Below are 24,477 nucleotides of genomic sequence, written 5' to 3' on the forward strand. Positions count from 1 at the left end.
CGTTTCGGAAGCAGAGTGCTATTATATATTTAAATTGCGTATTCAGTATCATTACACGTATATCACATTTACATTTCTCATTTCGTGAACTAATTCTTTTGTGTACACTAAAGATAGCAAGAAGCAACATACAACCAGTATAACAAGTTCAGTTTATATTCATAACGTTTAGTTTCCCTGTATTCCACTGAACTGATGCTGTTATATCAGAGGTTTCTTGAATTATATTTAACGTTTAACTGGTTAAATCATGCTTATTAATCACTTTATACTTCAGGACAGTCTACAGTGTAGGAAAAATCAACTTTTTGTGGAACTACTGAAACTCTGTCTTTCTTTAACTTGTTTGTTTGTTTCGAATTTCGCGCAAAGCTACACAAGGGCTATTTGTGCTAGCCGTCCCTAATTTAGCAGCGTAAGACTAAAGGGAAGGCAGTTAGTCATCACCACCCATCGCCAACTCTTGGGCTACTCTTTTACCAACGAATAGTGGGATTGACCTAACATTATAACGCCCCCTCGGCTGAAAGGGTGAGCATGCTTGATGTGATAAGGATTCGAACTCGCGACCCTCAGATTACAAGTCGAACGCCTTAACCTTTTGAATTAGTAACTGTCACAAAGATAGTTCTTCTACTGTCTAATACTCTTCACATTTTCCTTACAGTTAAGCCTATTTTGCATATTGATATAGTTAAAAACTGGCTTTATAGTTTCAAGAATAAGTCTATCAAATACTAAAATGTCTCTTCTTCTGGAAGGTACCTTAAGTCAAAGCTTTGGTTTCTTTTGATGTTCGCGCAAAGCTACACGTGAGTTTGTTTATTTGTTTGTAGTTAAGCACAAAGTTACACAAAGGGCTATCTGTGCTCTGATCACTGGGTTTACACGTGGGTAACTCGTTTACCAACGAATAGAAGGATTGACCGTCGCATTATATCGCCCCTTGGCTGAAAGAGTGGGCATGTTTGGTGATGCGGGGATTCGAACTTGCAACCCGTAGAAAGTCAAATATCATAAGCAGAACTTTCAGATATGCAGTAAGTATATGTTTTCTGACTTGAAATATAAGGTAAAAAGAACGTACTAACAACTACTTTTCCTTTGCGACTCAATTTAACAAAGGCACATTTGGAATTATACGTTTAATTCATGGAAACCTTTCCTCCGGTGGGTGAACGGTAAGTTTGAGGATTTACTGTGCTAAAATCAGGGGTACGATTTCTTGCGATGAATGGATCGCTTACAGACTATAGTGTGGCTTGGCGCTAAAAACTCGTACCAGCGAAGTTTAAATACGGTATAAGGTGTTTTTAAACGGTTTATACTGTATACATAAATCGTTTTTCTTGCAAACCAGTGTTGCCTCTATTAATCAGTTCTATTACTTTCAATAGCATCAAATTAGTCAATGAGTGAAATACGTGTGAAGCCTATTGGATATCCATTGCTGGGATCAAAGAATACTGTCCAGATCAGTTTGTGTTTGAAGTAGCTTCATTTAAGGGTGGATTTGATATGATGATATCGAAGATGGAAAGCAAACTGAACACCTTATGCAATAGTTTTTTAAATACCAGGTATCAGGTCCAAATGTCCCTGAATAAATCTAAAGATTTACAACAGTTTTGTTGATTTAAAATCACGATATTTGTACATTAAAGCTACAAAGCTACTCGAGGGCTATCTGCGCTAGCCGTTCCTAATTTAGCAGTGTAAGACTAGAGGAAAGGCAGCTAGTCATCACCACCCACCGCCAACTCTTGGGCTACTCTTTTACAAACGAATAGTGGGATTGACCGTAACATTATAACGCCCCCACGGCTGAAAGGGCTAATCACTTTGGTGCGACCGGAATTCGAACCCGCGACCCTCGGATTACGAGTCGAACGCCTTAACACGCTTGCTCATGCCGCGCCTAATGGTTGTGAAAACGTATTGTTGGAGAAATTCCTATGTGACTGGAGAGTCACGTGGTGATGGAATCAGTAACACCATCTGTAGTCAATAGGAAACTATGACATCTTTAAAATATATGAATAAAATGTTATTAAAATAAAAGAGTTTAAACGTAAAATTGACTAGTTTCAGTCACTCCTGCTGGCCATCGCCAAAAGTATTTTATGGCTCTAGAAGCGACTGAAACTGGTCACGTTTTATTTTAATAAAGTTTTATTGATATGTTTTAATGGTGTCTCAATTGAATCTATGCACGAATTAGTTTCAGTGAACTGTACTGCAATGAAGCTTGTAGTAGGGGGGAAGGAATACAAATAATAAAATGAACAAAATGAAAATTACGAATTCAATTTCTCTCGTCTTCAATAAGTACAAGAATATGTTACCTACAGGTGGCACTGTTATGTCACTTAGCCAGATTTACTCCTTGAGTACTGTGTTATGGAGTATATCATGCTATTAAAAAGGACAAACATCATAAAGAACAGAACAAGGTATCAAATACAACAGCAGTGTCGCTTACATATTTAACTCTATAATTGTTTCCCTATATTCAGACCATGGACTGCCGTATAGACCACTCATAGAAGGCCTATTCGCAAAGTAGTATGTAACTTAGATATATTCAGAAAATGAATAAAGCCAGTCGTATCAAACAAACTTATTTTTGGTTCGATAAAAACACTAAGTCTTATGTACAAGATAAAACTTTAGAAATTAACTAAAAATATACCAAGCTCATTCCATTAAATTAATGTAGATTTATCAAAAAATGTTTCGTCTACTCTGAGCAGAATATCTTATGCAAACCAATTAGCAAGAGATATTCATCGACTCGAGAATATTTTCTTTGTTGATTTGTTATAAAAACTGACGAATTATATCGGTGGGAGATTGTTTAGTTTGTTTAATTGACAAATTAACGTTTCTTTAAAAACTCTTTGAAAGAAAATTGCAAATGGTTAATATGACTGGGCATTAATGAACAAAAATAGATGTTTTTAAAAAAGAACTGACAAACATAGGAGTAAACGACAGAATACAGCTACGAGATGTTTCAGCTAAAATACGGTTTTTAAAGTCTGTCATTGTATCATTAGCTAAACTCAAGTACAGTATTCAAGTGAACGTTCGTTCCTGGAAAATCAATTCATAAACTTCTAATGTAACCATTACGGTTTAAAACTACATATATCCCCTTTTAACGAATTAACAAAGACTAGTGGCTTGAATCAGTGGCTCCCCTTTTAACGTATTAACAAAGACTAGTGGCTTGAATCAGTGGCATAACTACTTACCCGCATCCATGTAGGGGTTGGGGGTGAGAAAAGTGTCTGGCAAACTTGAGAGTTGGCAACAAGCGAAATAAATGTAGAGGGCCAAGTTATTTTTATGAGAGGTTCGGTAGGGTAGTATTCATGCCACTGCGTTAAGTGTTTTGGTAATTACAGAACATGACGTCCTGCCAGAAAGTCCTGTAATGAAACATTATCACAAAAGTTATAATTTTAGGTATCATCTGCACTTCCATATCACCATACTTCAAATCAATTGCAACGAGAAGCTGAGGACTCTCAAGAACCATGGAGGTAACAATGAAAACAAGTTTTATTACATACACACGTTGTTACCGTGGGACATTGAACAGTCGTTATTGTGTTGTGTATGTAAGAACAAGGCGACTGATACGTACATTGTTACAGTAGGACGTGAACAATCTCTATTGTGTACTGTATATAGGAAGAATTCGACTGATACACACATTGTTACTGTTGGATGTGAACATTCTTTATTTTATAGTGTATATTAGAACAAGGCGACTGATACACACATTGTTACCATGGGACATGAAAAGTCTTTCCTGTATACTGTATTTACGTAAGAACAAGGCGACTGATACACATATTGTTACAGTGGAACGTGAACAGTCTTTATTGTATATTGTGTGAGAATAATGAAGGTGTTCTCCAGGTTATAGATGTTTTAAAATCCTCTACTAGTAATACTATTTAACATTATAGGTTTTAATAACGTCTGTTATTTTATTTTAGGTTTTGCGAATGCGACATCACTGTCGACTCCTGTGGTCATTCGTATTACAGCAGTTTAGAAAAATGTGAGGAACTGAACTGTTTTTTTCAACTTTTAACTCCATTAACTCTGAAAACCTCCGGCCGAAAAACCACGAAATCCTGTTTTCTTTCTTAGAGTTAAAATGCCACCGTTTTAAAAGTTGCAATCGTTTATTTCATCATCAGTACTCGAGCTATGAATACTGGAAGACAGAATGGGGATCCTGGAGGTCATATGATGAGTATGATGAATCCACAGGGTGGAGGACCTATGGCTCGCATGCATTCTCAACCCCTTCCCCATCATCAACAACCCCTACCGACGTCAGGAACTACAACAGGACGCAGCTGTGCTGGATGTGGTGGCAAAATTTTGGACCGTTTTCTTTTACACGCCTTGGATAGGTATTGGCACACTGGCTGTTTGAAGTGTTCATGTTGCCAAGCGACCCTGGCAGACATAGGTAGTTCTTGTTTCACCAAAGCTGGAATGATTCTTTGTAAAAATGATTACGTCAGGTAAGTAGAAGTCAGTAATCCAGATACTGAAAGCTGAAAAAAGTGTTAGCTTTTAATTTACTTAGTCCTTTATCAAAAATTATTGAAGATTTCCGTATATTTAGACGGTTGTAATTTAATCTTAACGCAAATAAAAACACAACTTAAGCTAATGTAATAGTGAAAATCGGTCATGTTTCGACAGTATTTAGCCATTATAGCGTTACATAGGTAGCAAAAAGAAATTAAACTTGAACAAAGGGTAATTAATTTTAAAGTAATTTTAACACAATGAATATCAGCGCGAATATTCGCGCAAAGCTACACAAGGACTATATGCGCTAAACGTCCTTTGAACTCACAGAATAGAGGGAAGGCGTATGTACAAAATCACCTACCAGAAATTCTTGGGCTATTTTAATCGAATAGCAGAATTGGACTGTTATTCACATGAGACACCCACGATTCCTAAGACTAGAACCGTTAGTCCTTCTGATTCACATTCAGGTACGCTGTCCTCTGGTGTTTTTTTTAGACCGTACTAGATAATAAAACTTTTATTGAATACAAAGGTCTATTTAATTTTGCAATTATCGATGGAGTTCGTGAATTCCATCAGTTTTTTAAACGTACTTTTGACCTATTTATGCAACAAATTGCTAGTTGGTGTAGGAGCGTCCAATAACATACGACTTATACACAGAAAAAAATACAAAAAATTTACGTAGAGATTTTCAGTTAATCTCAGTAATTACTGCTAGGCTTTGTATGTAATTGACATAAAATAATATATACTTCATTCATTTAGTGTAGGTTTGTTTGAAGTCAAGCGTAAAGCTAAACATTGGGATATCTGCGCTTTGCCCACTACAGATATAAAAACTGGCTTTCTAGCGTTGTCAGTCCAAAGAGTACAGCTGTGCCGCTGGTGGGGAGGGGGTTGTACGTTTTTTACGTTGGTATTATAAAATGTAGGAGAAAAAGTACTCAATATTATGTAATACGAGAACTCCATTAGCATTAAAAATAAGTCGTTAATAATATTGTAAGTTTTTGTTTGTTTTGTTATTGTGTACAAAGTTACACAAAGGGCTGTCTGTGCTCTGCTTAACACCGGTATCGAAACCCAGTTTCAAACAGTAGAAGTCCGCAGATATAGGTTTTTGTCAGTTTTTTTACGTGAGTACAATAAAATACGTGAGCAAATTTACTCAATATTATGCAGTATGAGGGCCACACTAACATTAAAACAAATCATTAATCATATTATAGGTAAAAATACGATACAAATACTGTGTGGCGTTTAGCACTAAAGTACAGAAATAAATTTAAAAATAGTACATCGAGTTGTTAATTTAATTATGTTGATTTTACAAAAGCTGTTTTTCGTTTGTTTGTTTAATTTTGCACAAATTTGCTACAGCTATTTATGTTGGCTATCTCTTAATTTTAAAGTGATAGCCTAGAGGGAAGGTAGCTAGTCAACACCACACACAGCCAATGAATAGTGGGATTGACTGACACATTATAACGTCCGCACGGTTGAAAAGCGAGTATGTTAGATGACGGGATTCAACTCCGTAGATTTCAAGTCTAGTGCCCTAGCAACCAGGCCTAAGTAATTATACAGTTTAATAATTTCAAGAGGAATATAAAACAGCACCATAGTGTAACTATAGTTTATATAAAAGTATAACAGAGTCAGCTCCTTGCGTATGAAATGTGGAGATATCTGTATTAATGATCGAAGACCCAAGTTTATAAAATTATAATTACATAATTTTAGTGCGTGTTGTTAATACGTTTACATAGTATGGGCTGTAACACTATAGCTTTCATAATCCTTAATACCCTTGTTTTAAGCCCACCGGTGGCTCAACGATAAGTTTGAGGGCTTATAAAGCAAAAACTTATTGTTCGATATCCTCGGCGGAAAAAACGCAGCTTCGTTTAGTTTAGTGACCCCCCCCCTCCCCAAAGGAAAACTTTCCTTTTAAAACTAAAAAAATAAAATTTCTAATCGCTTCAATTTTTTCTTTACATAAATAATAAGACTGAAGACACTAATGTTTGTTGTTAAGCGAAAAGCTAAAATCTACGCAAAAGATTATCTGTGTTCTCCACACTGCAGGTATTTAAACCTGAATTTTACCGTTAACTGACCTCGGACTTACCGCCTAGTTACTGGGTTCGAGGAAGACTTGTTAAGCATATGCTAGGTATGGACGGAAACAGTATCGCACCCGTAAAAGAAACAACAACAAAAAAACGATTTAACTTATGTGCCTGGACCTTAGAGATACCCTACGCTAAATAACATTCTTTTTTTTTACGACCTAGGGAACTGAGTTCTAACTTTAGAATATTTATAAAGCATTGTTGATACATATTTCCCACTATAGTTGCGGTTCGTGTGTTAGGCAAGAAATGCTACGAGTGGTGATCTAAAAACACAAGTTATTGTATGTATTTTGGACTTAGATAAAAATGTTGTCTGCTTCCATAATCAAAGAGGATATTGTGATCTAAGCAATTTTTGTGAACGTCGCTGTTCTACAAAGATTAAAGTAATTATGATACGAAAACAGTGGTTATGTGTTGTTGGTCAATACGAAATGTTACGTTTATCTCTTGACATGAAACTTTAAACCAGTTGGTATTTGACTTAGTGGTGTAAACACTTCTGATGAGAGACTTTGATACAAAAAAAAAAGGTGTTTTATTGTTGTTGAATTATTTGATAGAACAAGTTAGATATTCTGTTGAATGAATGGAAAATAGTGTGGCCCAGAGAATTAGATGACTTTTTTAAGTATCTGATGTGTTTATCAGTGTTTAGGTAATTATCTATAAATACTTCTTTTGTGTTATCAATAAGTATAACACTAGTTATTCATCCTTATGCCTTATAAATCTAGATTTGGTGTTCGATATCCGCGGCATATGCAGTGCAGAAATGCCATTGTGAAGCTAATGAAACATTTCTCAAATACTGAGTAAGTCATTACAGTCTTGTTTCATTAAATATACATCACTTCTTCAAGGTAATTTGGTTTCATTCAAACATTATATGATTCAGTACTCGAGAAAAGTTTCCTTCTCAGATCCTATTATGAGGTACGACGTGTTATTATTTCTATGTGGAGCTGTGAGTTCTTTATATGACTGATGGCAAGTTCTATCTATTCGATCTGACATGAGTAGCTTAACATTTGGCAATGAGTGGGGTTTACTCTTTGCCTTCCCCCCTGGTTTATCACTTTGGTATTACGGGGAGCCCAAAGGACCCCTCATAATTCATAAAAATTTCTGAGTAACAATTAAGCTTCCTCATTATTCCCAGATACTTTTATTGGTGCCCCAAGTTGTTTTTATACCTGAAAAGTAATCCATTACGAACATTCGCTTGTGGTACTTCAATTAGTACCGAGCTTGTGAGTGAGAATAAGGGCACAATTTCAAACATGGCGCCCTCAGAATTCTGAAAGTAAACAAGAACGTAAATTATGATACCATTTTCTGGTTCAGCTACTCTAAATCCACTATTATATCTCTAATATATATTTGTGACCTTCAGTGCATCTTTTAGCCCCTCTCCTCGATAGGGGGCTGAGCCATATAGATAAGCACACCCCTGGATACCCCGACTTCGGGTGACATGTTTGATATTCCCTGCTTTAAAATTGTGGGCGAAGTCTCGTACAAATAAATAAATTCAAGAACACCTAATGTGAAACAATATACGATTTTGTGAATGACAAACTTTACTTGGTTGTGACCACTCAAATTACCATTGCATTTACGATATAGCGTCGAAATGAGGGAATAAAACTAAATTGTTTTAGCCGTAATTTTGATTTCTCGTAATTTGTGTTATGAAAATGTGCCATTTTTTGTTTGTTTTTAGGAGGTTTAGATATCGGCATAGAATGCTATTTAAATGATGAAATTTGGAATGCTACCATTTAACGACTGTTATCAGATAGGGTTCTTTTACAGCGAAAAATAGACAAGTATAGGAAGTCAGATCGGTAGAAAGACAGACAGGCAAGCAGTAGGTAGATGGAAAGTAAACAGAGAGAAAATCAGACAGATAATTAGAAAGATAATATTACTTGGTTAATGAATTTATTTTCTTTCTCGTGCAGTGCCCGCTACATTAGTCCTCGAGAAATAGAAATATATATATATAGCTAATACGATATCCTAAAAATCCCATTACTTTAATAAACTCAGTTAAAAGCTTTGTTAATGCGTTGTATTGATCGCAGAGTCGCTGGCGTATGTGTTATCGATGTATTTATGATATATAACAGTCCCAATTGGTTAAGTCTCTTAGATTAATATGTACTTTAAAAGGGAGGGGTTTCTAAAAGTGAATTGGCATTTTAATGTAAAACGTTTATCGAGGTGGAGAGTTTTGCGAGGAATATATGCATGTTGAGTCTTGTATTTGTGTCTATCAAAATACATTAGAGCATTTTCATGTTCCGTTATTAGTAGTGCTTACTTTTAGAAGCAACTGTACAAGAACAGAAGTTCTGATAATTACTGAAAAAAACCAAAAAACTTCGTGTTATTAACTAGATTTTTATTTAAGTAGCACTGTACTCTTTATATATATTAAGAAAATTGGAGCGTATTTTATAAGCTGTGCAAACACTGTTGGTGAGTTGGCTAAAAAACTAAGACGTTTGCCAAAAGGAACGTCTAATTCCAACTGTCAAGTCATTTTAGTCTAAAGAAAAACCTTAAATTGAGAAAAATGACTCCTTTTCGATAGTTCGACGGACTTTGTCCGCGAACTTGAAATGCAATATAGAGGGCGATACGATCTAACTGTTAGCACGGGTGATCATCGAGGTCTAGATTGTACTTTGAAGGTTGTTTCATACATTCATATAAAAAAACGGAAATATCTTTTAATTAGAAAGAGCATAATAGAGATATTAATACTTACGAAACAGTTTCTCGAAAAGACATAATGAACATATCGGCCCGGCATGGCCAGGTGGTTAAGACAACTCGACTCGTTATCCGAGGATCGAGGGTTCGAATCTCCGTGATACCAAATATGCTCGTTCTTTCAGCCGTGGAGGCGTTATATTGTTACGATCAATGCCACTGTTCGTTGGTAAAAGAGTAGTCCAAGACTTAGCGATGGGTGGTGATGAATAGCTGCCTTCTCTCTAGTTTTACATTGCTAAATTATGGACGGCTAGCGGAGATAGCTCTCGTGTAGCTTTGCGCGAAATTCAAAAACCAAACAAACCCAACACTCAGAAGCACATGAGTGATTTGGTTTTCCGCGAGTGGATGAATTACATGTGAAAAAAAAATTAAAATGTTGAGAAAATAAATCTACGTGTTTAGTTAAATTTGGCAGGTTGTGTGTGGCAGCTTTTATTTATGACAAACTGTTATTCTGCTTCGCTTTAGAAAATGAAAAACTGTATATTATAAATAAAGCGATCTTGAATTATAAAATACTGACTGTTTTCACATCACCACTGCCTGAAAACAAACCTCGTATTTTAACTTCTTTAAAATTATTTAAATATGCCTAAGTAAAACTTACAAAAGGGTAAAATAACAGCATGTTTATATGAAAAACTTTAAGTCGAAGTTTAACCAGGTTCTTGGGCTGCTCTTTTTACCCACGAATTGTGGGATTGGCTGTCACATTATAACGCCCCACAGCTGAAAAGGCGAGCATTTTTAGTGTGACGGGGATTCAAACCCGTGACCTTCGGATTACGAGTCGAGTGCCAAAACCACCTGGTTATGTCGGGCCTCTGTAAAGTGTATTATCAAACATTCCGTTGTGCAAAATTTAGTTGTACCACCTTGAAGCTTTATTATTAACAGGTAAGTACACGCGTAAGTTTCTTTTTAATTTAACACAAAACTGTACCAGTTTTCCCTAATATAGTAGTGAAAGACTAGAGAGAAAGCAGCCAGTCATCACCACCCACTGCCAATTCATGGGTTACTCTCTTACCAACGAACAGTAGGAGTGACCCTCACATTGTTATGCTCCCATGGCTGAAAAGACGGTTTTGGTGTCGGGATTTGAACCCACGAACTTCCGATTGTATGTCGAACGCCTTACCGTCAAGCTCTGTCACGCCAACGCAAGTAAGAGCACAATTTGCTTCCATGTTCATGCGCAGAAAAGTTCTGAACGTTTACATCACAAAGTGTTAGATGTTTTGTGTCTTAAAAAAGAGTTAACACATAGACTATGTTGTGAACAGATATTTTCTGTTTTAGGAAAATGTTGATAAGTAAAAAGCTGTGTTATTTGAAAGTTACTGCACATATTCATTTCGATGGTTTATTCTATTATTTTATTGAAACTGGTGCCTTCAGTATAATATACATGAGTAGTTAGTATATATTTGCGAAAAGAAAAAAAATGTTTATTTTTATAAAAAATAATGAAACTGCTTTACTAAACGGTAGGTGGCCACTGCATTGTTGTGCAAAATCGATAACTGAAGTGTAACGCATAGCGATATGTTTACTAGAAACCATTTCTGAATGAAGGACACTGAACTTTGTGCGACTAAGCTTCCTCACTTTCTAATAGTTCATTTACCAACTAGTATTATTTCGATTCTGATAACCTTAGGTAACAAGTGCCAACATGTCCTACTGTTGAAAAGTAGGCCTAACTAGCAAAAAAATTTCGTAAATTAAATACTTGTTTCAGTTATGCTTAGCCTTGAAGCAACCTTGAGATTCGATAGTAGTTGCTTCAGACATTAATTTACTTTTTCGTTAACCTACCATTTATTTTATGATTTGAGCCGATGACCAGTGATTTTTTTGCCCTTTTTCCACACCATAGACGTATACCAGTTGACCATCTTATTATATAAAAAAATTAACATTTTTTTAGACACACCAATATGTTGTATATGCGAAATTGATTATTAAGTAATTGTATGAAATCTGTAAGTGTAAGATGATAGATAGTGGAAAGAGTAAGGATTTCTTTGGCTCTCAAAGGTGCATTGTAGTGGATGACCGCCAGTAGGATGCATTATTATCCAATATCATTTCTTTCATCAGACGTTCAAAGATACCTTCAACAATCTGTCGTCATGACAAAGAAAATGAAACACATCTTATAGTAAGAAAACTGTGGTCATCAACTGTTGGTAAGATACTTAGGGAAAAATTGATTAAGTAGGCGTAAATTGTAGCAGATTGTTTCCCAATGTACACATTTTTTCAACAGTAGCCAGGATATGACTAACTATAACCATATTATGTAAGAAGCATTATTAAAACAACCAGTTGGTAACTGACAGCCGGAAGAATACTTGGTTTTATAGAATGAGGGAACAAAAAAGGTACCACAACTTCGATGCCCAAAACTGGATAAAGGAAAATGAGAAGCGTGTTATGTAGTCTCACGATCTACCTTTTAAGGATTTCTATAGTGATGTTAGAGTGTTTTAGTGACAGGAGCTGGTCATGTGACTTATTTAGAAGAACGAATAATGTCGAGAGTTGCCTATAGTGCCCACTCTTTAATGCTGCATTAATACCCCGTGGTCAAGAGTTTTTCCAAGGTAATAATAGAACAACTTAACGCTACAGTGACTTCTGTCATTTTTTAAATCCATTTCTAGATGTGGATCTAAATCCAGCGTGGCATCTTTGAGATGAAGAATCTAAAACTGGTATTCGTTACCGTAATCTTCAGACATATCTACTGCCTGTTCCTATACACGTATTTATAACAGCTGTAGATTAGCTGTAGATCACATTTCTCAACGAATATTTCCAGTTCAACACCACATCGTCTGGTACCTTGTTTGTAGTTAAGCACAAAGCTACACAATGAACTATATCTCTGCTGTTCTTAACACCCGGTGTTTTGTATATCTCAAACTAGCAGGATTTTGCATTTGCTAAAAGTTGTCCAATTCTACACTGGGTGACGATCCTGCGCAATTTGCGCAAGACATCCATAATTTAACAGTCTAAGACTAGAGGGAAGACAACTAGTCATCACCATCCACTGCCAACTCTTTGACTACTTTTTTACCAACGAATAATGGGATTGACTGTCATGTTATGACGCTCCCACAGCTGAAAGGGCGAGAATATTCGGTGTGACGAGGATTCAAATCGGCAGATTGCGAGTCGAGCGTCCTAATCACCAGACAACGACAGTTCTAGTGAAACGGCAAGTCAGTGTAATAGTCATCTGATACTGCGCCCTAATCACCAGACAACGACAGTTCTAATGAAACGGCAAGTCTGTGTAATAGTCATCTGATACTGCGCCCTAATCACCAGACAACGACAGTTCTAGTGAAACGGCAAGTCAGTGTAATAGTCATCTGATACTGCGCCCTAATCACCAGACAACGACAGTTCTAATGAAACGGCAAGTCAGTGTAATAGTCATCTGATATTATGGTTGTTCCGTAATTCCGTAAAAAAGCTATAAAAAACGTACATTTTATTTTACGTTTTATCTTTAATGTAGACTTACAAATATGTATGTTACGTCGTAGTTTGTTCGTAACTTAGAAACGATATTCATAATGCGTGTTTTAAAACCATTTTCAGGCTAATTAAGTCGAATGAAAAAGTTGAAGGATCAGTCACTGACGTTTTTGATTACCTGGAACGGCATGGTGTGGCACTTAGAACCTTAATTACATTCCATACTTAATTAAAAAGCGTATTAACTATATTTATGAGCTGCATCCAGGGTGTTGAAAATGGTGTCATTCATTAATGTCTGCTTATAGGTTCCTCTTCTGTGTAAATATATATTGGATTAACATATGCTTGACCTTCCACCGTGCTCACTCCTTTCCTTCCCTGCAATTTAAAAAACATTATTAATATGGATCTAATTTTTATCGGCTCGCCATCATCTGTGTGATTAGGCAACTTATCAAAATCGTAAACATTCCGTACTGTTTCTTATGCTCTTCTCTTGGATGATTAGTGAAACCTGTTAAACTTATCCTTTTTATTCCGTACAGACGGCAGTATTGGAGAGCCTATTAATAGTAGTATTTGGTTAGATAATGGGGGAACTGTCAGTGACTGATCTTTTTTTTATTGTACATTTGGGGTGCGATTGTAGAACTTTAGATATTTTCGTTGCGCAAATCCTAAAGACAAATTATTCATAGAGCGTTTGGGGTGGATGATTTACCTGTTACTCATTTTATTTAAAAAATAATAATTATTGTGGCAGTTTGTTTTTAATATTCTGCAAAGCTACTTGAAAGCTATTTGCTCTATCTGTCCCAATTCACATGTGATATACAAGATGAAAGTCAGCTAGTCAACACTGTTCACCGCGAACTCTTGGTCTACTCTTTTATCAATCAATAGAGGGATAGACGATCATATTATAACACCCCATACAGCTAAAAGGATATGCGTATTTGATAACGGGATTAGAACCTGCAACCCACAGGTTGTAAGTCGAACGCCCTAACCACGAAGCCATGCCAGGTCCTCTTCTGGTAAAGGATATAAAACTAGAGAGGCCTTAAAAAAATAGGAAAATTTGTTCGTATGTTTATTTGTTTTCAACAGACACGAACAGTATTTGGTAGGACAATGAGAAATAATAGTCTACACATATCTACCAAGTTTCATCAAAATCTAATCATTTTTGACCGAGTTTTTGAGCAAAGAAAGTCTTAAAAATTGGCGTCCATGTTAAGAGATAGGGATTCTTTAATTCTCGTGATCTTGACATTTGACTCTGATCCTGCAAAAACTAATCATTTCTAAGTTGGGTCATAGTATAAATATATACTAACTTTCTTTCAAATCCATTCAGCCGTCTTCGAAAAATTTTGTTAACACACACACACACAGGGTGAAACATAACCTCCGTCACCTTCGACAGTGAAAATAGTAATTATTTACTCAGTTTAACAAAACTACGTTAAAACTTAGTATAGTTCGTATAGGGTTTATCCGGAGGTGTTAATACTTAGAAAGATATTTTAAGAAGTATTCATTCATTCGACCACCCTCTGTATAAAATAACTGAATACGTGATTGTATAGCATCAAATCACATATACTGTATCTAAATATTTTACGCAGCTTAACAGCAAGCATAAGAAGTTAGAACAACTGTTTGACATCAGTAAACAATGTTTTACGATTGATACGTAAAATTTTTATTTAAAAAACATAGACACATTTGTGATCTTGTTATAGCTGTATTACAGGCAGGATTTCCACCCACTGCTTTTGTTTTTCTTTTTTTATGCCATGCTACGCCCCATCTCTAGTGCAGCGGTGAGTCTACGGATTTACAACGCTAAAATCAGGAGTTCGATTCACTTCGCTGCGCTCACAGGGAGCCCGATGTGGCTTTGCTATAAAAAACACGCTCATACATGTCACGCTACAATTCTTTCGATATATTACGCAGCTATATAGAAATGTATTTTTCTCTAAAGTCATACATATGGTAAACCTCTGTGTTTTCTCTTGAATCTGCATTTTTAACTCTTTATAAACCCTTTCTTAACAGTTTTAACAGTGTAATTGTTTTAATCCTTTTTCAACAATCTTGATGCATTGGGCTACTCTTTTACCAACGAAAAGTGGGATTGACCGTCACATTATAACGCCCCCACGGCTGGGAGGGCGAGCATGTTTGGCGCGATTCGGGCGCGAACCCGCGACCCTCAGATTACGAAGCGCACGCTTTAACGCGCTAGGCCATGCCAGGCCTAATCATTTGTAACAACCTTGACAGTTTGTTTTTGAATTTCGCGCAAAGCTGCAAGGGCTATCTGCGCTGGCCATCCCTAATTTAGCAGTGTAAGGCTAGAGGGAAGGCAGCTAGTCATCACCACCCACCGTCAACACTTGGACTCCTCTTTTATCAACATTATAACGCCCCCACGGCTAAAAGAGCGAGCATATTTGGTGCGACGGGGATTTGAACCCGCGACCCTCAGATTACGAGTCGAGTGTCTTAACCACCTGGTCATCTCGGACCTCAATCTTAAGAGAGTAATTTTTATAAATCCTTTTTAATATTTTTTACAAAGTAATTGTTAAAGTTCTTTTTAATAGTCTTAATGGAGTAATTGTGATAAACCTTTTTAACAATCTTAACAGAGAAATTGTTATAAACCATTTGTTAACAGTCTCAACAGAGTAAGTGTTATAAACCATTTGTTAACAGTATCAACAGAGTAAGTGTTATAAACCATTTGTTAACAGACTTAACAGATTAATTAGTATAGACTCTTTATTAACAATATTAAAAGAGTAATTGTATAGATGTCGTTGGAGTTTAGTTTAATTAATCTCTTCTTAAATTATATTAGGTGAACGTAGGTTAACTTATAATAATTTGTATAATATAAGGTGCTCCTAACGCCACTTGAGGTAATAAATTATGTACATTTTGTGGCAAAACTGCACCTTAATTATGTTTTTTTTTGTTAACTTGAATAACACTAAATATGAACTCTGCTGTCTTATAATTCATCCAAAACTAAAAATATGAAGTCTTTTGTAGCACTGAACTCGAAATCTTCACATATCCAGTCCGAATTACTAATTAGTATACTAATGGCTCGAGCCTTCTGAATATTCAGGTCTGTGATTGGCTGAGTGTCCTAGGAACTGTAGAAAATCGTCAACATAGCCTTCATTTGCGTACAGTACAGTCGTGTATATACCTAATTCAAGTGTGTAACAGATACACTGCTGTATAAACTCATATTGTTATAAAACATAAAATGTTAGTAATTCCAGATGATTACTCATATGGGTAGGGAGGGTAAAATGAAAGGATTTTAAGTGTAAAATAAAATATTTTATCTTAAATATATATACCTTCAAGGAAGTAGTAAATTTCATTTGTGATGTATTGTAGATTCTCTCAACAATTAGTAAGTGGTTTTCAGAGATATAAGCGTTATACCTCATTCGAAGGATTTATTACTTTTGGTGTAATAAGGGGAAGAATCTGACGTGAAAGTTAGTTATTGGCTTTTCAATTGTAGTGAACATCGATAGGGAATATACAAGGGAAATTCATAAAATTAGTTTTTGTGTGTGCATACACGTGCCTGAATATATATTTATACACATACACACACACAAACAGTCTGGGTTCACTAGTCGAAATGTAATCATATAAGATGCATCTAGTGCGGGAAGTAGATAGAGAGACAGCGAACAAGCAAGAGAGATTTGGTTCAATTTCGTCCTCTTACGTTTTCTCATTTGGTGAACGCACGCGAAATTTACCACCACTATCAGAATGGAGGAATGTGAAATTGCTTTGACCATTATTAGATACGACAGTATTGAAGATTCCAGATCTTTATATATATATATATATGTATACATAGACACACACATTCACAGTCAGATATACACACATAAGTCCTTTCACTCTCTTTATATAGATATATAGTTACACATTCTAGACTATGAGAAACGCTATGTAGTAAGTACTTTGTCCAACAGTAGATTGCTTGCAGACTTGGTCTTATTTGCCAATCGGCTGTAGCGCTTTTGGTGAGCAAGAAATTAGTTACCGACTCTGATCTACTGGATTTACGCATGTAAGTGTATGAAATTGGCCTGCCGAGATTAGTAGACAGCACGTTGGCGATTACATTAGATGGCGCTTCTGTATCAGTATATTAACGAGAAAGAGATTTCGAAAATAAACATTTAATCTGCACGATGTGTAAGTTATTAATAAAATTTTTGTCTTATGTTTTATCTAGGTTATTCTCAATACAGATTTGTGAATACATGAGTAGAATACAAAAGACATATAACAAAGATAATTTTGTACTCATAAATATATATGCATGTAATTATAAACATTATATATCAACTACGTCATTCTTACGAACTAAACAAAAGAGGATCTAATTCTATATGGTCTTCCTGTCATTTATGATTGTAAACAAATATAATTTGATATTTTCAGCTTAAACATCGGCCGATTTATAACATTAAAAAATCAGGTTTCGGTACCAGTGGTGAGAATAGCATACACTGGATTCAACAACAAAGTTCATGCAATATGTTACTTAAAACGATCATTTTAGACACTCAAATATTTAGACATAGCCGTCCCTTGTTTTAAAGTGCTGATCAGAGATATATAGCAATCAATTAAGGCTAAACTCCATCGAGTAACAGTGTTTACTATCACACAGCTGAAAATATAGCGCGTGTTTAGCGGAATATTACGTCTCGAATCTCGGACCTTCCGATCCATAATCTATCGTGGCTTGACATGGCCAGGTGGTTGGAGCAATCTGCGGATCGCGGAATTGAATCACTATTCCACCAACCATGTTCGTCCTTTTAGTCCTAAGGACGTTTTAATGCAGTAGTCACTCCCACTATTCGTTGGTAAAGAATAGCCTAAGAGTTGGCAATGGATTGTGATAATTAGCTGCCTTCTTTTTAGTTTATCTGTTTACATCACTGTGCTTTTATTAGACGATTCACTAATTCGTACTTTTCTCTCACATTTGCCCCTCGCTAGTGCAGCAATAAGCCTACGGATTTACAACGCTAAAATCAGGGATTCGATGTGACTTTGCTATAATTAAATACACACATTCACATCTATTGTTTTTCAAATGTACCAAAGTTCTTGTTTATATATTAGGTTCACATTACATGAAGCTTCACGCAGGGAACTTTCTTAACTGCTCACTATTCGTTAGTAAAAGAGTAGCCAAACAGTTGGCGGTGGGTGGTGGTGACTAGCTGCCTTCCCTTTAGTCTTACATTGCTAAATTAGGGGCGGCTAGTGTAGATAGCCCTCGTGTAGCTTTGCACTAAATTCAAAACCAAATCAAACCAAAACCTTTCTTTACTGATTCCCTCTACAAAGTTAGAGATGTCAGTTATTACAAACTTAATTACGCAAACTAAATGTATTGACTATCCGTGTTGTCTTTTACGTTAGCAATATTGGTACAAGACATCTTCGATTTGGAATGACAGCTAACTACTTCGCCCACTAACAGCAGGAACAGTTATATGAATTGCTGTCCCCAGTAGGTGCAGCTGAGTTGAATGACGTCAGATCCATTTGACCTCAAGATGGAGGATCCCAGTGTGCGCATCACTCCTGGATGACGTCATATATATATAGTTTTTATTCTTAATCACTAATTAATTATCCTCCAGCCAATCTTGGGTGACTTATCTTTAATTATTATTAATTACCATCAGGCGATAGATCACGTTGGATCTTTCTCATGCATATTAATGACCATACAAATAATCGATTACTTACCCTCTGTCACTAGAATACTATCAGAAACTGGTCTTTGAGTGCACAATTATAATTGACCACTTAGAATCGTGGGTTAATTTCTCAACATTTTTATGATACTAGAATAAGCCACTGCATGTTTAACGACTTCAGGTGATAGAACAAATGATTTCCTCTTGTTTGTTGATCACTTTTTGAAAACGTTCTAACTGACTCGATGGATTTTAAAACACAATAAATGAAAAAAACCACGACGTCAATACATTCTCTTTTGGTTGGCATGGTTATTAAAGTTTTGATATGTTGGACACGAAGTGAAGATCGGAAGTACTTTCATCCACATCAAGGATGCAGTTACTTATTTTTGTTTGTTTTTATCATTTGCTAATGATACACACATGCAATTTAGTATTTCGAAGAGCCATTTATGAGTAATTTTATTTATTAATAAGTGTATTATCATTAATTGAATTTCTCTTCAACAAAAATTTGCTATTTTTCGAAGCAACTTGAACAGATTCCAATTTAACATATTCTTCTTTATCCATTACTTTTCATTTGGTTTGTGTGAATGATTACAAAGTTAGGTAATGTTTGAACTATTCATAGATGTTTACTCTTTTTAAATGACTTTTTCTGAATTGTTTTCTAATACCTGACAAATGATATTCGTGTTGTAATGGTATAACTTCGCTGAGTGCTTTTCTCTTAGATCCTGTCCCGGCATGGTGATGTGGTTAAGGCACTCCACTCGTAATCCAAGGGCCGCGGGTTCAAATCCCCGTCACACCAAACATGCTCGCCCTTTCAGCCGTGAGGGCGTTATAATAGGACAATCAATCCCATTATTCGTTGGTAAAAGTGTAGCACAAGAGTTGGCGGTGGATGGTGATGACTAGCTGTTTTCCCTCTCGTTTTACAGAGTTAAATTAGCGCAGATAGCCCTCGTGTAGCTTTGCGCGAAATTCAAACCAAACCTTAGATTCTAGTTCTTCATATTTTGTTCTTGCTTCTGTTATGATACGTTTACTTAGGACTTAACCAGGGTCTGCCTTTTGTAAGATTCCTTTTATCTCTTCTAAGTAATTTTGTAATTCGTTTCTTATTTTAAGAGTTTAAATCAAAGCTAGTATTACTCAGGCTATCGTCAGTGGAATTTCTCTTATAGAATTCGTTTTCGCTAGAAGCATCAACTTCATAAAAGATTCTTATGTCATCAATCTTTCCCAAGATATCGATTAGAACAGCATTCATTCCTAAGTATCATCTTCAATGGATATTTTCTCCATTTCAAGTATAATTGCTTCTTGCTTTTTCAAAATAGAAATTTCACTTAAAACATCTTATACGTATCTGTAATTTGGTATGATTATAAGATGGGGATCGGTTCCTACGATACATATCTGTAATTTGGTATGATTATAAGATGGGGTTCGGTTCCTTAGATTTATATCGAATGACTAAGCTGATTGAAATGTCATTTTTAGTTTCATGGAATTGGCAACTCAGTCTCATGAGCAACTCAGTGATTCATGAATACTAATAATTTACTCTCATCACATTCACGAACCACTCGCGACCCTTGTTACGTATTTTATGAATAACATTTATAGAACATCTTATAGATGCTCTAAATCATGATTTAGCAGTTAATAACTAGTGTGAGATAAATTTATTTATCTATAACAAAAGAGTAAAAAAAAAAGTTACTCACTCAAAGTTAAACGAGAGATATATTTAGTTAGGTTTATCAAACAAAAAGACATATTTGACAAGGTTGATGCTTTTGCGAAGAGAGACTACTGAAGAATTGGTGATAATTTCCTTCGGTGGGTCAAAGGCACATTTATGGACTAACAAAGCTAAAATCTAGTGTTCGGTTACCTGTGGTGAACAGAGTGCAGAGTGTCCACTGTGTAGCTTTACACTAAGGAAACAACAAGAACGATCCGAGAATTCTAAAGTAAGTATTAATAGCTCTGATGAAGGCTTACAATGAGAAACGTAAATTAATACAAGGGAATAAAGGAAATCTTGCAAAAGACCATTTCTGATCTGGCATAGTTGTGAAGGTTCTAGTCATTCAAACCAAACGAAAAAATAGTGAGCGAAGATGAATATGATAAATAGAATCTGTTCAGGCGGCTTTGAAAACATTTGCTGGAGTGAAAATTCAATTAACTGCCATTAGAAACTCATACATATAAAATATGTGTGTAAGGGTGGGTGGCTGTAAATGTCTCTCGGCCAGTGGAAGTATCGTAAACTTTTAGTGTCATAAGCTTCCATGACCATCGGTCATTCTGTTTGTTTTCACACAAAGCACTTTCACTCTTGTGCTGGTATAGCGATATATCAAAGGGGCCCGGCATGGCCAGGTGGGTTAAGGCGTTTGACTCGTAATCTGAGGCTCGCGGGTTCGAATCCCCGTCCCACCAAACAGTGCTCACCCTTTAAGCCGTGGGGGCGTTATAAGGTGACGGTCAATCTCACAATTCGTTGGTCAAAGAGTAGCCCACGAGTTACCGGTGGGTGGTGATGACTAGCTGCCTTCCCTCTAGTTTTACACTGCTAAATTAGGGACGGCTAGCGCAGATAGCCCTCGTGTAGCTTTGCGCGAAATTTACAAAAATAAATAAAAAGATATATCAGAGGATCGTGGAAGGAAGGATGATAGGGTTCTTTCTTCATATCTTGTGTATTAAAATCCAACATGATTGGTTAGTCGTTCTCGTGAGGTGATCAATCAACACGCGGATTAAAATTAGTTATATTGCCACAGAGTACATCTGGTATCTATTTATATGAGTATCAGAAGAGTAGTAAGTAAGGAATTCATGATTTTGATTGGCCAATTACGAGAGAGCACTCAAAAGCTGATTTCTAGACGTGTTCAGAAGATAACTAATTAGTAATCCGTGTGATTATTAATACGAATAATATGATCAAAATTATCTTTTGCTTGAAGGTAATTATAAACAAGGTCATCCATCATTGTCTCGAGGGGTAATTAATCACTGATTATATGTAACAAATATTATGAACTCATAAAAATGTCTCCGCTTACTGGAGACCTCCATTGTGACGTCAACATCATTGGACGTGCCTTCGCTCCTTAGGGTCCACCACGTTTGTGCCATGGGATTCTGACCCGGCTCTTGGCAGATGGAGTGGTTGTAACCCTAAATAAATCAATACTGCACGCGCTTAGCCCTTGTGAAAAATGACAGTTGACTCTTTAAGAATAATATAATCACCAAACAACAACAACAAAAGTTGAACCTATGGCAATTTGAGTTTTTCTCGTCTTTCCTTATAGAAACTAAATCAAATTTAGCTGCATTTCAACTAATCATTTTGGAGGGTACATCACACTCAGTACGCTTTTAAAAAGAACGCTTTAACCACAACTAACATAAAACAAAATTTTACATTTGAAGTTGCAATGGAATTTCATAATTTTTCTCCATTCGCACAAGAAAAAAAAAGTTTAAATTATTTTCTTTCTTTCTGACGTTGTTTACCTTAATTTATTTAGAGTATCATAAACACATGAACGTCCTCCTGGTTGTTGTTTGTTTGTTAGGACTTCTCTCAGCCTTCCCTGATATAGAAGTGATAGTTACTGGAGGATTAACTGTGGTAGTCGTCGCTAATTTTGAAGTGTTATTCTAAAAGGAAGGTGGTTAGTTAATACCGCTAAACATCAATGAATAGTGGGATTGTTTGCAAATTATAACTTTCCCACAGCTGAAAGGACGATAATGTTGGACGACGAATTTCGACCCTATGACCAACAGATTGCAAGGCGAACGCACTAATTACCAAGTCATGTTAAGGACTCTCCACTCCTATTATTACTTTGTATGTTCGTTTAAAAAAGTTGGCATCACAGGGTGCAAATACTTACTGGGAAGATGTGGATTGAACAAAATTAAATCATCCAAAAAATAAAAATTCAAAAGCTGGTTCGGCACCATTTTGTCATTTCAATTTTTGTGTAGTTCACTCTCGAGTAGGGCCCTGCATGGCCAGGTGGTTAAGGCGCTCGACTCGTAAGCTTAGCGTCGCGGGTTCTAATACCCGTCACACTAAACATGCTTGCTTTTCAGTCGTGGGGGCGTTATAATATGACGGTCAATCCCACTATTCGTTGTAGCCCAAGAGTTGACGGTGGGTGGCAATGACTAGCTACCTTCCCTCTAGTCTTACACTGCTAAATTAGGGATGACTAGCGCAGATAGCCCTCGAGTAGCTTTGCGCGAAATTCAAAACAAACTGTCGTGTAGTTTCGCGTGAAAATTCAGAAAACAGTCGAATCGGTATGTTACTGATGTGCATGTTATGTGTATTTTAGTGTTCAGAATTTAATACAACATTGTTTGAACTTAAAAAAAAAACTGCATTTCGTTTATAATTATTCATGCGAGTTATGGTGCCAGTCGAGTTATATTAGTGACGGTAGATTAAAAAGCCGTAACGTGTTTAATGATTTCATTTCATTCTGATTAATTTCTCTAATAACTTTTTTTTTAACTCACTAACCAGTTGCTACCAACGGCCTTTTCTCACGCGATCCTTGTGCTAAGAGTTTCATTAAGTTAGCCACACCTATATATAAAGTGTATATTCTCACGTGACTGAATTCATTTCTGTTAAAAGTTTCTGCTTGGTCTGCCTTACACTAAATTACAGACTGCTGATAGTTTCTTTATAATTATCGTAATTTTATTGATATAGGCAAAGTTTTCGTAGAAAATTTGAAGTAAACCAAAAAAAATAAAGAAAAGAAACGAGGTAAATTACTTTCTGCCATAAACCTCATGACAAGTTCTAATAACGATTCTATTGATCGGACCGTGCGCTAACCCAAAGAACACAAAGTGCGGTCTATAATCAACTTTCAACTAGCTGACAGACTAGGTAAGTTAGTGGCTGTACTTCAGTAACAAAGAACACTGGTATAAGACAGAACGTTTAAAATGATATAGATGTAAAAAGATATAAAAAGAAACTCTCAGTTTGCCAAAGAAAACTAATAACCAGTCGTAAACCTATTCCATTACGAAACTCCGGAAAATTACCTGATTCCATAGAAAGGTTTTTTTTTTGTCCAGTTTGTGAGGGAAGCTTTATGTTTTTAAACGAATTAGGAAAATTAAGCAAACTAACCTTTTTTACTCAAGTTAAGCCTAGTTTCATAAAGAAAGCGCAAGAAAAGTTTTAATTACTGTAGGAATTGTCATGATGACGTGTGGTATGTGTTTTTTATTTTACTGATTGTAATGATAATTTTAACTTTTTGTTTGTTATTTTCGCTCAACTTTACATACAGTTCGAATCCCTGTCTCTTCAAACATGCTCGCCCTTTCAGCCATGAGGGCCTTATAATTTACGGGCAATCCCACTATTCGCTGGTAAAAGAGTGATCTGACAGTTGGCGGTAGCTGGTAATGACTAGCTGCCGAATTATTTCACTACTAAGTTAGAGAAGGCCAGGTAGATAGCTTGTGTAGCTTTGCGTGAAATTGAAACTAAACCTAGCTAACTAAAGGCTTTCCATGACAGCAGCGTTTTGGGCTTTTCTATGGGATTACATTTATTATGGTTTTCTGGCAATTACTGTGTGTGTTGTGTCCTTTTCTGCCTGATAAGCCCTGTATTT

The 24,477-nt window shown here is 36.0% G+C and overlaps 1 protein-coding gene across 1 annotated transcript in view; it reads left to right on the top strand.

Annotated features, from left to right (window-relative positions):
• The first annotated feature begins 4,227 nt into the window (after positions 1–4,227).
• LOC143227243 (LIM domain transcription factor LMO4-like) overlaps positions 4,228–24,477 on the top strand; it is a 54,246-nt gene continuing 33,996 nt past the window's right edge. The window contains exon 1 of the mRNA XM_076458715.1: positions 4,228–4,550. Coding sequence (XP_076314830.1) covers positions 4,228–4,550 — 323 coding nt within the window. The remainder of the gene's footprint in view (positions 4,551–24,477) is intronic.

The sequence above is a fragment of the Tachypleus tridentatus genome, chromosome 1 (genome assembly GCF_004210375.1).
Source record: "Tachypleus tridentatus isolate NWPU-2018 chromosome 1, ASM421037v1, whole genome shotgun sequence".
Lineage (NCBI taxonomy): Eukaryota > Metazoa > Arthropoda > Merostomata > Xiphosura > Limulidae > Tachypleus > Tachypleus tridentatus.